The following is an 11874-nucleotide window of genomic DNA, read 5'->3' on the forward strand; positions in this document are numbered from 1 at the left end:
CTGAAATTCTCCTCCCACTCTCAACGCCCCTCTCCTCTAAGCCACGCCCAGTCCCCGCCCCTCGAGCCAGACCTCTCTGTTAGCCCCACCTCCGCAAGAGACTCGGCGCCTGCGCACTCGGAGTCCAGGCGTCGACTCCCGAAGTCCTTCGGGTGAGAGCGGCCGGCTTCCGGGCGCAGCAGGGGGCGTCTGGGTGGTCGCGAGTCAGAACCCGACGACTGGGCCGGGCCTGGCAGGCGAGGCGGCACGCGGGAACCAGGCCGGGCGCCGCTGCGTCGTCGTCCCTGAGCCGACTACATTTCCCAGAGGCCAGCGCGCGGCGTGCGGCTGGGTTTTCGGGTGGGTGTCGGGGTGGGCGCGCTGAGGCCGCGGTGGACCCGTGTTCGGGGCTGTTGGGCCGGGCGTGTGGAGTCCGACGAGTGTGAGCGCGCGGGGTGAAAGGTCACCGAGTGTGAGCGGCCCGGGGAGACTGAGCAGGAGAGGGCGCGGTGTGTGTGTCCGGCCTGTGAGGTTATGTGAGAGCGTGTGTGACCGAGTGTGACCGAGACCGGTTCGTGTGTCAGAGAGTGAGGCCAGTGTGTGTGAGAGAGCGCGACGGAAAGGACAACCGGAATGTGAGAAACCAGCCCTGGCCGGGGGGCCCCGTTGGTTGGGTCTCCCGGGAACCGCCGACTGATGTTTCTCTTCCTCGCCCTCTCCCCAACCTGCTTCTCTCTCTCAAATCAACAAGCAAACCCTTGAGGGAGATTTAAAAAGAAAAAAAAAGGTGTGGCAACTAGACCTGACTGTGGGAGTCTCCGTCCGTCCTGGGTGACAGACGGGAGGGGAAACCAAAGAGCTGAGGGCGGGTGGGGGTGAGGGCGGCAGGACTGGATGCTGAGGGACCCACCGTCGCCGGCGGAGACGGCCGTGAAGCCTGTGGGCGTCTGGACAGAAGGAGGACAACTCTGGCCTCTGGAATTTGGGAGTCGGATTTTCAGACTCTAGACTGTGTCAGACCACAAAGTGGGAAAGGAGAGCAAAGTGGAGGAAATAACTATTTCAAAGGATTAGGTCAAAAATAGAGTGAAAGAATATAATATAGAGTTATCTGGCACGCCTATTTTATTATTATTATTATTATTATTATTTTCACTCCTCACCCAAGGATGTTTATTGATTTTAGAGAGAGGAAGAGAGAAGCATCGATGTGAAAGAGAAACATCTGTTGGTTGCCTCCTGTACCTGCCCCGACCAGGGATGGAACCCACAACCTAGGTACGTGCCCTGACAGGGAATCTGACCCACAACTTTTTGGTGTAAGGACATGCTCCAACCAACGGAGCCACCCAGCCAGGGCAATCTTTAGTCATGATAAGACTAAAGAATGGGAAGGCAACTTTTAGTAAAAAAACACTAAAATTTGGACCTCAAACATAAGAGGAACAGTTATTAGTTATACCCCCCCCCCAACAGCTATAGGTTCCCCATAGTCTCCCAGTTATGTGGGCAGTGGGAGAAAGCTGGGAGGCCGGAGGGGAAAGCAGGTGCTAGGCTGGTGATGCTGGGGGTGCAGAGCAGGCCTCCTCGCTCACTATCCTTTCTCCTCCCTTAGCTTTGCCCTCCCAGGACCCTGCTGTTCTCCAAGAGAAGCCAGGAGGTGAAGGCGAAAATGACTGTTGAACCAATGAAAACCATACCGCAGGTTAGTTATTTCCTTTCTCCTCCATGAAAGACGTTCTTACGTCATAGGACTTAGTAATGCCTCTTTTCTTTGGAAGGTTCCCCGATGAACCAGCTTGTCCAAGGGTCTAGAGACCACTTCTCCTCGAGGACACTGTCCTTACACTGCTTAGTGGATAAGTGGAACTGGGTAAGATGGGGCACAGAGCCTTCTCTTCTCACCTCATGAGTACATTTTAATTCATTGTTGTTAGATACTTGTGAGAAGATTTGGTTTCTGTTATGCAGAATGGAGAGATCTCAGGACTAGCGAGCTGGGTTCCAAGTTAAATGTGCATTAAATAGCTCTCTCCTGTTCGTGGAATGCATCACAATCATCTCTAGCTGAATTTTGTCCAAATCTCTAATTATATCTCTAAAATCTTTTTTTTAATTAAACTTTTTTTCACTCCTCACCCAAGGATATGTGTATTGATTTTAGAGAGAGGAAGGGAGAGAGAGACAGAAATATTGATGTGAGAAAGAAACATTGGTTGGTTGCCTCCCATGTGCGACCCAACCAGAGATCAAACCCCCAACCTAGGTATATGCCCTGACTGGGGATCAAACACACAACCTACGAATGTGACCTGACCAGGAATCGAACCCGCAGGCTTTTGGTATGTGGGATGATGCTCCAATCTACTGAGCTACCCGGCCAGGGCTATCCCTAATTCTTAAAAGTTTTTCTTTAATTTCTACATATGAATTCCCAGCCGAATTTGTTCACCTACAAAATTTGATCCTACTTAATTTTTCCAAATTGGAAATTTAAAGAAGTGCACTTAGAACAAAATTCAAAGGTCTTCAATTTCCCCTCTTGCCTCCCAGTTCTTGTGAGACAGTAACTTCTCTGCTTCTGTTTCATTCAGGGCCACACTATGTACAGAGAGATACTATTTTCTCTTCATTTATAGTTAGTATTTTGTTTAAAAAACTTTCACTACCCCTAGGGTATGTAGATATTTTTTCACCTAACACATGTGTTTTGCCCATCACAGTAAGTTTCTGATGAATTGAGAATTGACTTTGTGATTTTTTTTCTATGAGGATAAAGCTCCAAATTACATTAAATTTGAGTGTATGTTAAATTGTTAAATTAAATGTTTAACCTATCATGATAAGTAAGGCAGAGTTTCATTTTTTTTCTTTTTCAGTTGCCTGTCTAGTCGACCCACTAGCAGTTATTGAATAATCTTTCTTACTTATTGGGATTGGCACCTACATCTTGCATTCAGTTCCTGCATGTATTTGATTTTGTTGCTGGGTTAATTTCAATTTTACTTGTTTTAATCTTGTGGTATAAAAATACACATTTCGCCCTGGCGTGGTGACCCAGTTGGAATGTTGTCCCTCACACCAAAAAGTTTCAGGTTTGGCCCTCGCTGGTGTGGCTCAATAGATTGAGTTCCCACCTGCGAACCAGAAGGTCGCTGGTTTGAGTCCCAGTCAGGGCACATGCCCGGATTACAGGCCAGGTCCCCAGTTGGGGGTGTGCGAGAAGCAACCACACATCAATGTTTCTCTCCCCCTCTTTCTCCCTACCCCCATCCCTCTCTCTAAAAATAAATAAATAAAATCTTAAAAAATAAAATAAGTTTCAGGTTTGATTCCCAGTCAGGGCACATACCTAGATTACAGGTTTAAGCCCTGGTCGGTGCGCGTATGGGAGACAGCCGATCAATACTTCTCACATCAATGTTTCTCTCTCTCTCAAATTAATAATCATATCTTTAGGTAAGGATGATTAAAAAACATCATTTGCAGGAAACTTGAATATAAAGGGAGCCCTGAGTTTTTTCAATGAGTAGTTTCCCAAAGAGAAGTCTTTCCATGTGGAAAATTCACTTTCTATTAAAATAAAAGTCAATGCCCACTTATTTGTTTTATTTACACATTTTACATTAAAAGTCCCATATTAAATTAATTTTAAAACACTACTGCTTCCCACGTCCACTATCAGATGTCTTTAAATATTCAAGAAGATTTATGGGTTTTGGGCTTCTATGTGTCTGTCAACGTGAGTCATAGAAAGCTGAGTTTTTATACCAGAATAAAAAATGAGTATGTATTTACATTTATTTAAGCCTGTGTGTTGCTCACAAGTATGTTCTCCACCTGTTCTTGTATTGTACTTCCTTTAAGAAAATTCTACAGTTGCCTTTATTGTAGGTTTGGTACCTTTTCTGTTAAATATATGTTTAAATGTTTTAAAGAGATACATCACTATTCTGAATGGAGTATTTTCCCATTTCCATCTCTAGTGTATGTTGTTTGAAAAGGAAAAATAAATTGTTTAATATGTGTCTTACACCCAGGCACCTTTCTAAAAAATTTGTTTTAAAACTTGAGTTTTAAAATTTAAACCTCTTCTTTAAAAATTTCCTTTTAAGTTTTTTGTTTGACTGATTGGCTTATGTTGTGTTTTTTAACTAGTTTCCTAGTGTAGGGACATTTGTTGGACAATATTAGACTATAACATTCACATGGCCTTGATATAATAGTCATTCTGGAATTATGTGGCTTGATGGCCCTATTTTAGCTCTACATTCATATCATCATAGGAAAGATAGTTAACCAATATTTTCCCAATATTTAGTGGACTATTTATTATTGTTTTTGTTTCGTTTGTGGGTATCTCTGTAGTATAGCTATTCTAAATATCGATTACTTATGACAGTAATGTGTCTTTTTTGTACCTTTCTAGATAACTAATAATACTAGGTTTCTTTTTCTTTTTCTTTTTTTCGTAAAAAGATTTTATTTATTTACTTTTAGGGAGGGGAAAGGAGGGAGAAAGAAGGAGAGAAACAGGATGTGTGAGAGAGAAATAGCAATCAGTTGCCTCCCTCACGCCACCAACTTGGGACCTGGCCCACAACCCAGGCATGTGCTCTGACTGGGAGTCGAACCATCCAGGGCAGGTTTCTGTTTTTTTAAACAACTTTATTTTGGTATCATTTATGTAGCATAAAATTGAGTGTACACTTCCATGAGTTCTAGTAAACTTACCAGGTTGTATAATCATTATTATAATCCGATTTTAGATCATTCATTACCTCACTAAGATCCCTCATAAAAAATGATCCCTGATACCATTGGCACCCCCAGGCAACCACTAACCTCGTTTGTATCTTAAATTTCACTTTTCAAACATTTCATATGAATGGACTTATACAGTATGTAGTCCCTTGTAGGCTTTTTTCACTTAGTTTTATATTTTTGAGTTTTGTCTCTATTGCAACATGTATTAATATTTCATTTCTGTTTATTGCCAATGGTATTTCATTAAAAGGTGTGCCACATTTTGTTCATCCACATCAGCTGACAGACATGTGGGCTGGTTCCTCTTTATAGCAATCACGAGTAATGCTCCTGTCATCATTTAATGGACTTTTTAAAATTTTTCTGGTAGGTTAATCTAGGAGTAGAATTGCTGGGTCATATGGTAAATTCATATTTGACTTTTTAATAAATTGCCAACCCTGCTGGTGTGGCTCAGTGGACTGACTGCTAGCCTGCGGACCAAAGTGTCACCGGTTCGGTTCCCAGTAAGGGCACAGGCCTGGGTTGCGAGCCAGGTCATTGTTTGGGGGTGTGCAAGAGGCAACCACACATTGATGTTTCTCTCCCTCTCTTCCCCGCTCTCTAAAAATAAATAAAGAAAATCTTTAAAAAAAGAGAAGGAAAGAAAGAAACTGCCAAACTATTTTTTGAAGTGGCTGTGCCATTTTGCCTTCTCAGCAGCATGTATGAGGGTTGGATATATTGTATGTTTGATGTTGGGAGATTCCTCATGTTGCTTCCCAGCTTACTCTGGTATGACACAGCCTGAGAAATTGCATTCTAGGCCCTGGCCAGGTGACTCAGTTGGTTGGAGTGTAGTCCCACATATCAAGAGGTTGCGGTTTCTATCCCCAGCCAGGGCACGTACCGGAGGCAACTGATCTATGTCTCTCTCCTTTCCTATCTCTCCAAAAGCAATAGAAACATATCCTCAGGTGATGATTTTAAAAAATTGCATTCTAAATATATTTATTATTTTTATTGTGTAAGAAAAATCCGTATTTCCTGGTGATGAGAAATTGATTAGTACAATTGCATTCAATTCAGTTTAATGCTTCAATAAGTGCTGTATTAGGTTGGAGCCTGTGTTTAGAGTTTTCTTCTCTGGGGCTATTTCTAACATAATGTAGGGACAACTTAACACTTCAGGTTGGAGTCACGTGTGGACATGAGCATTGGTTAATCAAGAATGTATTTGCGTCGTTTCAGGACTTGGTGACATTCAAGGATGTAGCAATAGACTTCACCCAAGAGGAATGGGACTGGCTGAACCCTACTCAAAGGAGTTTATACAGGAGTATGATGTTGGAGAACTATGAGAGCCTGGTATCACTGGGTGAGGACCTTTTCCCCTGTGCGTAATTCAAAATCTCTGCTTAGGGGCTCTTTACATTTTTAGTTTATTATAATAAAACTTTTTATTTTGTGTAGGTCAGAATAGAATCAGGGAAGGAAGAGGGTATTTAGGGACTAATGGAAGTTTCAGACTTAGTGAATTTGATTATCCATCAAAGATTCCATGGGTATGCTTTTTAAACATTTGGGAACACAGGCTGTAATGTGACTCTTCCTGGTCTCCTGGGCTTCCTTGTTCTTTACAGTATCATTATCACCAACAGGCAGTAACAAGCTTCACCAAGAATATAGCTGGATTACTGTAAATTTAGAATATCCATTTTTAAATTTGTATCTTTTTATCAACATGGAACAAGTGAACAACTGAAGCACAAACTGTGAACGTGGCTTCACTTGTTATCAGGAAACTAACATGGACCCTTCTTCTCAGCCCTGAGACCATCTCCTTGGGTAGACTAACTTCCTCTCTAAAGGGTCCTTTTATATTGCTTGTGGCTCACTGAGCATCAGAAACTAAATTTATGTCTTTTATTAAAATTAAATTTTTGGCCATTATATTTTCAAATATTTTTTCAGATCCCTCTCTTCTTCTGGGACTTTTATTTATTTATTTATTTTTTACGGTTTTATCTTTATTTATTTTTAGAGAAGGGGAAGGGAAGGAGAGAAGGACAGAAGCATCAATGAGTGGTTGCCTCTCGTGTACCCCCAACTGGGGACCTGGCCCACAACCCAGGCATGTGCCCTGACTGGGAATTGAACCAGTGACCTTTCAGTTTGCAGGCCAGCACTCAATCCATTGAGCCACACTAGCCAGGGCTCTTCTGGGACTTTGATTACAAATATGTCTGATAATGTGAATAAGGACTTAAGGATTTGTTTACTTTTTAAAATTTTTTTCTTTGTTTTTCAAATTAGGTAATTTCTATTGACTTATTTACAAGTTCACTATTTCCTTATCATCTTTAATATCTGTTAAGCCCATCTAGTAAATTTTAAAACTTCAGTTACTGTACTTTTAATTCTAAAATTTCTGCTTGGTTCCTTTTTATAATTTCTATTTCTCTGTTAAGAAATAACAACTGTATATTTTTTATATTACTGAATATAGATGGAATAGCTGTTTTAAAATCCTGGTCTGCTAGTTCTTATTATTGTAGGTTGGATCTCCACTGATTGCCTTTTTTTCTGAGTATGATTTACTTTTTCCTCTTTTTTCTTATGTCTGGTGTTTTGGATTTTATCCTGGACACTATAAATAACATATTTTGTAGAGACTCTAGATTCTGTTATATGCTTGGGAGAGTACTGACTTTTTTTAAAGCAGTCAGTTAACTTGACTCAAATTTCAAACCATGTCTCTAAAGGTTAATATTCATTTCCTACTGTCAGATGATCCTCTGAAAATGCTGGGCTAAATTTCTGCCCCTGACCCCTTAGAAAATGGTCTAACTTATAGAGTTCACTGATGGCAGCCCCACTAGAGTATGGCCGAAGATTTAGGTAATATATCCTAAAAATGTGCTGTATCCCTTTCCCTAATCATTCCTATCATGTTATTCCATCAGCATTAAGGAATTGGCTTTTAGTCTGAGATACCCAAAACTTGGCCAATTTTTATGTCTTTTGTTGCATGCAGGACTTTGTATCTCTAAGCCATATGTGATCTCCTTATTGGAGCAAGGGAAGGAGCCTTGGGAGGTGAAGAGTGAGATGACAAGAAGCCCATTCCCAGGTGAGTGTTGGAAAACCAGGTAGGGGAATCCTTTCTAGGTAACAGTTCAGTCATTTTCAAAGGTGATACCTTTTCAGTTTTGCCTCTTAGAAGTCTTCTGAAGCCTTCAAGGTCCTGGAGGATGGTTGAAATATTACTCTTTAGCATGGCCTTTTCAAATATCTTCTCTTCTACTTGCTGTCCTAATTCATTTTGCAAAAATGTTTATCCAGCTCCTTTCTATCCCCTCTTTCATTTTGCCATATATACATATATAAGCTTCTGGGTTTCTTAAATGTTTCTTAATCCAAAATTAGGTGCTGCTTGCAATTATAACACACTCTGCTCCTTTAAATCTTTCTTTGGTTTCCCATTACAAATAATAAAAATACAAACTCTTTCAGGCCCTATGTGATCAGTAATTTTCTACTTCTCCGACCTCATCCTCTTTCACATTTTAGCTTTTTCATTATACGTCAATCCAGAGTTTTCTAAACTATGCAAGGTACCAAGATATGCTCCAAGTACATCACAGGTATGTTAAGGTAACATAGGAGTCTCTCAGCCTTGGAGACCAAATGAGTCTAGTGTTTATGCACATTTATTCCTTCTTCAAGACAATGTCTAGGTCCTGGCTGGGTAGCTCAGTAGGTTAGAAGGTTATTCTGTTGTGCCAATATTGTGGGTTTAATCCCCAGACAGAGCATACAAGAACCAACCAAAGAGTGCGTAAATAAGTGGAACAACAAATCAATGTTTCTCTCTTTCCCTCTCTTCCTCTCTCTAAAGTCAATTAAAAAAAAAGACATCATCTACATGATAAGGCAAGAAAGATACTTATGTGTCAGTAAATAAAAATGAGATTAATAATAGTGATACCAACCTACATATTATTATAAAACTAGTTTCTTCAGAATGACACATGGCCAAATCCCATTAAGATGCAGCCTGAGAAGTGACACCTTTCCTGGACTAGTCAAAGTGAAAAGATGAATGAAAAAATTCCTTAATATGCGGCCTTAAGTTAAGGATGTGTGAGACAGAAAGAGTGAAGAGTGCACTGCATTGAAGCACGTGGAGATGGTTCACAGGGTTACTATTTTCTGAGTACGAAAGATAACTCCAGGAGTTCACCTAAACCCCAAGGGACATCACAAAGCATAAGGTATTTGCGGTGGTTGGGAATTGTAGAGGTTTCTGAACACCAGTTGGAATAATAGTTTTGTGATGATATTAATATTTTAAAATATTTAAGCTGTTATACAAATTAATTAGAGGTAGAGGAAGGTAACTTACCTCATTATCTTACATTTCATTTTCTTAATCACCTGTTTCACATTCCTGTATGATTTTTCAGTCTTTGGGATCTTCTTGCATATTTTTCAGCTGACATTCCTGTACATAATACATTTTGTGGGATTCATTATTTTTTGAATCACCTTTTCTATATTAAATATTTCCTTTGTTATAGTCCATGAAAGTAAACATTTGCTTTTTTGATATCTTTCAGATCGGGAATCTAGATATGAGACACAAGAATTATCTCTGAAGCCATTCATGTATGATGATGTGTTAATGGAGAACATTACAAGCTATGGACTTGAACATTGCATTTTTGGAGAAATCTGGAAAGGTAGAGATTTTTTTGAGAGGCAGCTGGTAAGCCAAGAGTCACTTATCAGGCAAGAAACACTCACTTATAAAGAAACCCTTACTAATGAAATAGACCAAAAATACAACAAATCTGGGAAATTTGTCCATCTAGATAATGCAGGAGAGAATGTTTATAATCACAGGTCTGATAAAAAAAGCTTTTCCAAAAATTCCAAGGTAAGAAAACACAAAAGAGTCTATGGAGGAAAGAAACTTTTCAAATGTAACGAATGTGAGAAAACCTTCACCCAGAGGTCGTCCCTTACTGTTCATCAGAGAATTCATACTGGTGAAAAGCCATATGAATGCAAAGAATGTGGAAAAGCCTTCAACCAGAGTCAACACCTTGCTCAGCATCACCGAACACATACCGGAGAGAAACTCTTTGAATGTAAAGAATGTAGGAAAGCCTTCAGTCAAAATGTACACCTTATTCAACATCAAAGAATTCATACTGGAGAAAAACCATATAAGTGTAAGGAATGTAGAAAAGCCTTCAGTCAGCCTGCACACCTTGCTCAGCATCGGAGAATTCATACCGGGGAGAAGCCCTACAAATGTAAGGAATGTGGAAAGGCGTTCAGTGATGGCTCCTCCTTTGCCCGACATCAGAGATGTCACACTGGCAAAAGACCCTATGAATGTGTTGAATGTGGAAAAGCCTTCAGGCAGAACACATCCCTTATTCGTCACTGGAGATATTATCACACTGGAGAGAAACCCTTTGAATGCTTCAACTGTGGGAAAGCCTTCAGTGATCACATAGGCCTTATTCAACATAGGAGAATTCATACTGGAGAGAAACCCTACAAGTGTGATGTGTGTGGGAAAACCTTCAGCTATGGCTCATCCCTTATTGTACATCATAGAATTCACACAGGAGAGAAACCTTACGAATGTGATGTCTGTGGGAAGGCCTTTAGCCATCACGCATCACTCACTCAACATCAAAGAGTGCATTCTGGAGAGAAGCCTTATGAGTGTAAGGAATGTGGGAAAGGCTTTAGGCAGAGTATACACCTTGCTAGTCATTTGAAAACTCATACTGGTGAAAAACCCTATGAATGTAAGGAATGTGGGAAAGCTTTTAGCATCAGTTCCCAGCTGGCCACTCATCAGAGAATACATACTGGAGAGAAGCCCTACACATGCAAGGAATGTGGGAAATCTTTCAATCAGAGGGCACACCTTGTGCAACATTATAAAATTCATACGGGAGAGAAACCCTATGAGTGTAATGAATGTGGTAAAGCCTTCAGCCAGACTACCCGCCTCATTCAACATCAGAGAGTTCATACTGGAGAGAAACCCTATCAATGTACCGAATGTGGAAAAGCTTTTAGTGATAGTTCATCCCGTGCACAGCACTGGAGACTTCATACTGGCCAAAGGCCCTATGAATGTGTTGACTGTGAGAAGGCATTCAGAACAAAGTCATCCCTTATTTGTCATCAAAGATGCCACACTGGCGAAAAACCTTATGAGTGTAGTACATGTGGCAAAGCCTTTAGCCATCGTCAGTCCCTTACTGTTCATCAGAGAATTCATTCAGGAGAGAAACCATATGAATGTCAGGAATGTAGGAAAACCTTTAGCCAGATTGGACACCTTAATCTACATAGAAGAGTCCATGCTGGAGAGAGATCTTATGAATGTAAGGAATGTGGAAATGTCTTCAGACAAAGTGCACACCTTGCTCATCATCAGAAAATTCATGCCACAGAGTCTGCTCAGGCAGCCAGCTTTTCCTCACCCCCTATAGCACCAAGGCCGGTGGGTATAGCTGCTAAATATTCTTGGAATTCAGCCACTTCTTTCAGTTCTCACTGTCCTAGTCCAAAACACAGTCCTTTTTCCTGGACGATTCCAACTGTGTAAAAACTGGTTTCCTTGCATCTTCTATTGTCCCCTTCACGTTGATTGGTGACATTACCACCACAGTGTTTTTTTAAAAAAAGGTAAATGTAATAATATTACTTTTCTTCTAAAACCCTGTTATGAAATTTTAAACTAGTCAATGCGTATAAAGTGCTTAGCATAGTGCCTGACTCTTTAAGTGCTTGTTTAATGTCGGGTTTGTATTCTTCAGAGTTTGTTTTAATAAAACAGTAAGCTCTGGAAAGCAGTATATCAGTGCCAGGATATCGTAACAGTTTTGGGACTCAAACTCTCTTACGATGGATAATGAGGATTAGCATTGGTATGTTTAAAGCTTGGTCTTAAACAAAGTAATAGAGTGGGTTTCTCATGACTCTGTGGCTGTGTTCCTTTGTTGGTGAGGAAATTCACTATGACCGATGCATAGAATATGTTATAGGTTGTGTTTGGAGCTCTGGATAAGATGAGAATCAGTGAATTAGAATTTTCTGGGAAGAATTAATATT

General features: G+C 40.5%; 1 protein-coding gene across 4 annotated transcripts; it reads left to right on the forward strand.

Annotated features, from left to right (window-relative positions):
- Positions 1–97: 97 nt before the first annotated feature.
- Positions 98–11538, forward strand: LOC149995595 (uncharacterized). Of its 4 annotated transcripts, none has more exons than XM_090261258.1 (5): positions 98–152; positions 1595–1684; positions 5977–6103; positions 7763–7858; positions 9348–11538. In XM_090261258.1, exons 2-5 carry the CDS (start codon positions 1652–1654, stop codon positions 11366–11368), a joined length of 2277 nt encoding a protein of 758 aa, XP_090117384.1. In that variant the 5' UTR covers positions 98–152; positions 1595–1651; the 3' UTR covers positions 11369–11538. The 4 variants fall into 4 exon arrangements, with proteins under 4 accessions (XP_090117384.1, XP_090117383.1, XP_090117385.1 ...); XM_090261257.1 differs by having other exon boundaries at positions 131–339; XM_090261259.1 differs by lacking the exon at positions 98–152 and adding an exon at positions 1170–1257.
- The last annotated feature ends 336 nt before the right edge of the window (positions 11539–11874 follow it).

Source organism: Furipterus horrens, unplaced genomic scaffold (assembly GCF_987537825.1).
Source record: "Furipterus horrens unplaced genomic scaffold, mFurHor1.1.pri manual_scaffold_13, whole genome shotgun sequence".
Classification (NCBI taxonomy): domain Eukaryota; kingdom Metazoa; phylum Chordata; class Mammalia; order Chiroptera; family Furipteridae; genus Furipterus; species Furipterus horrens.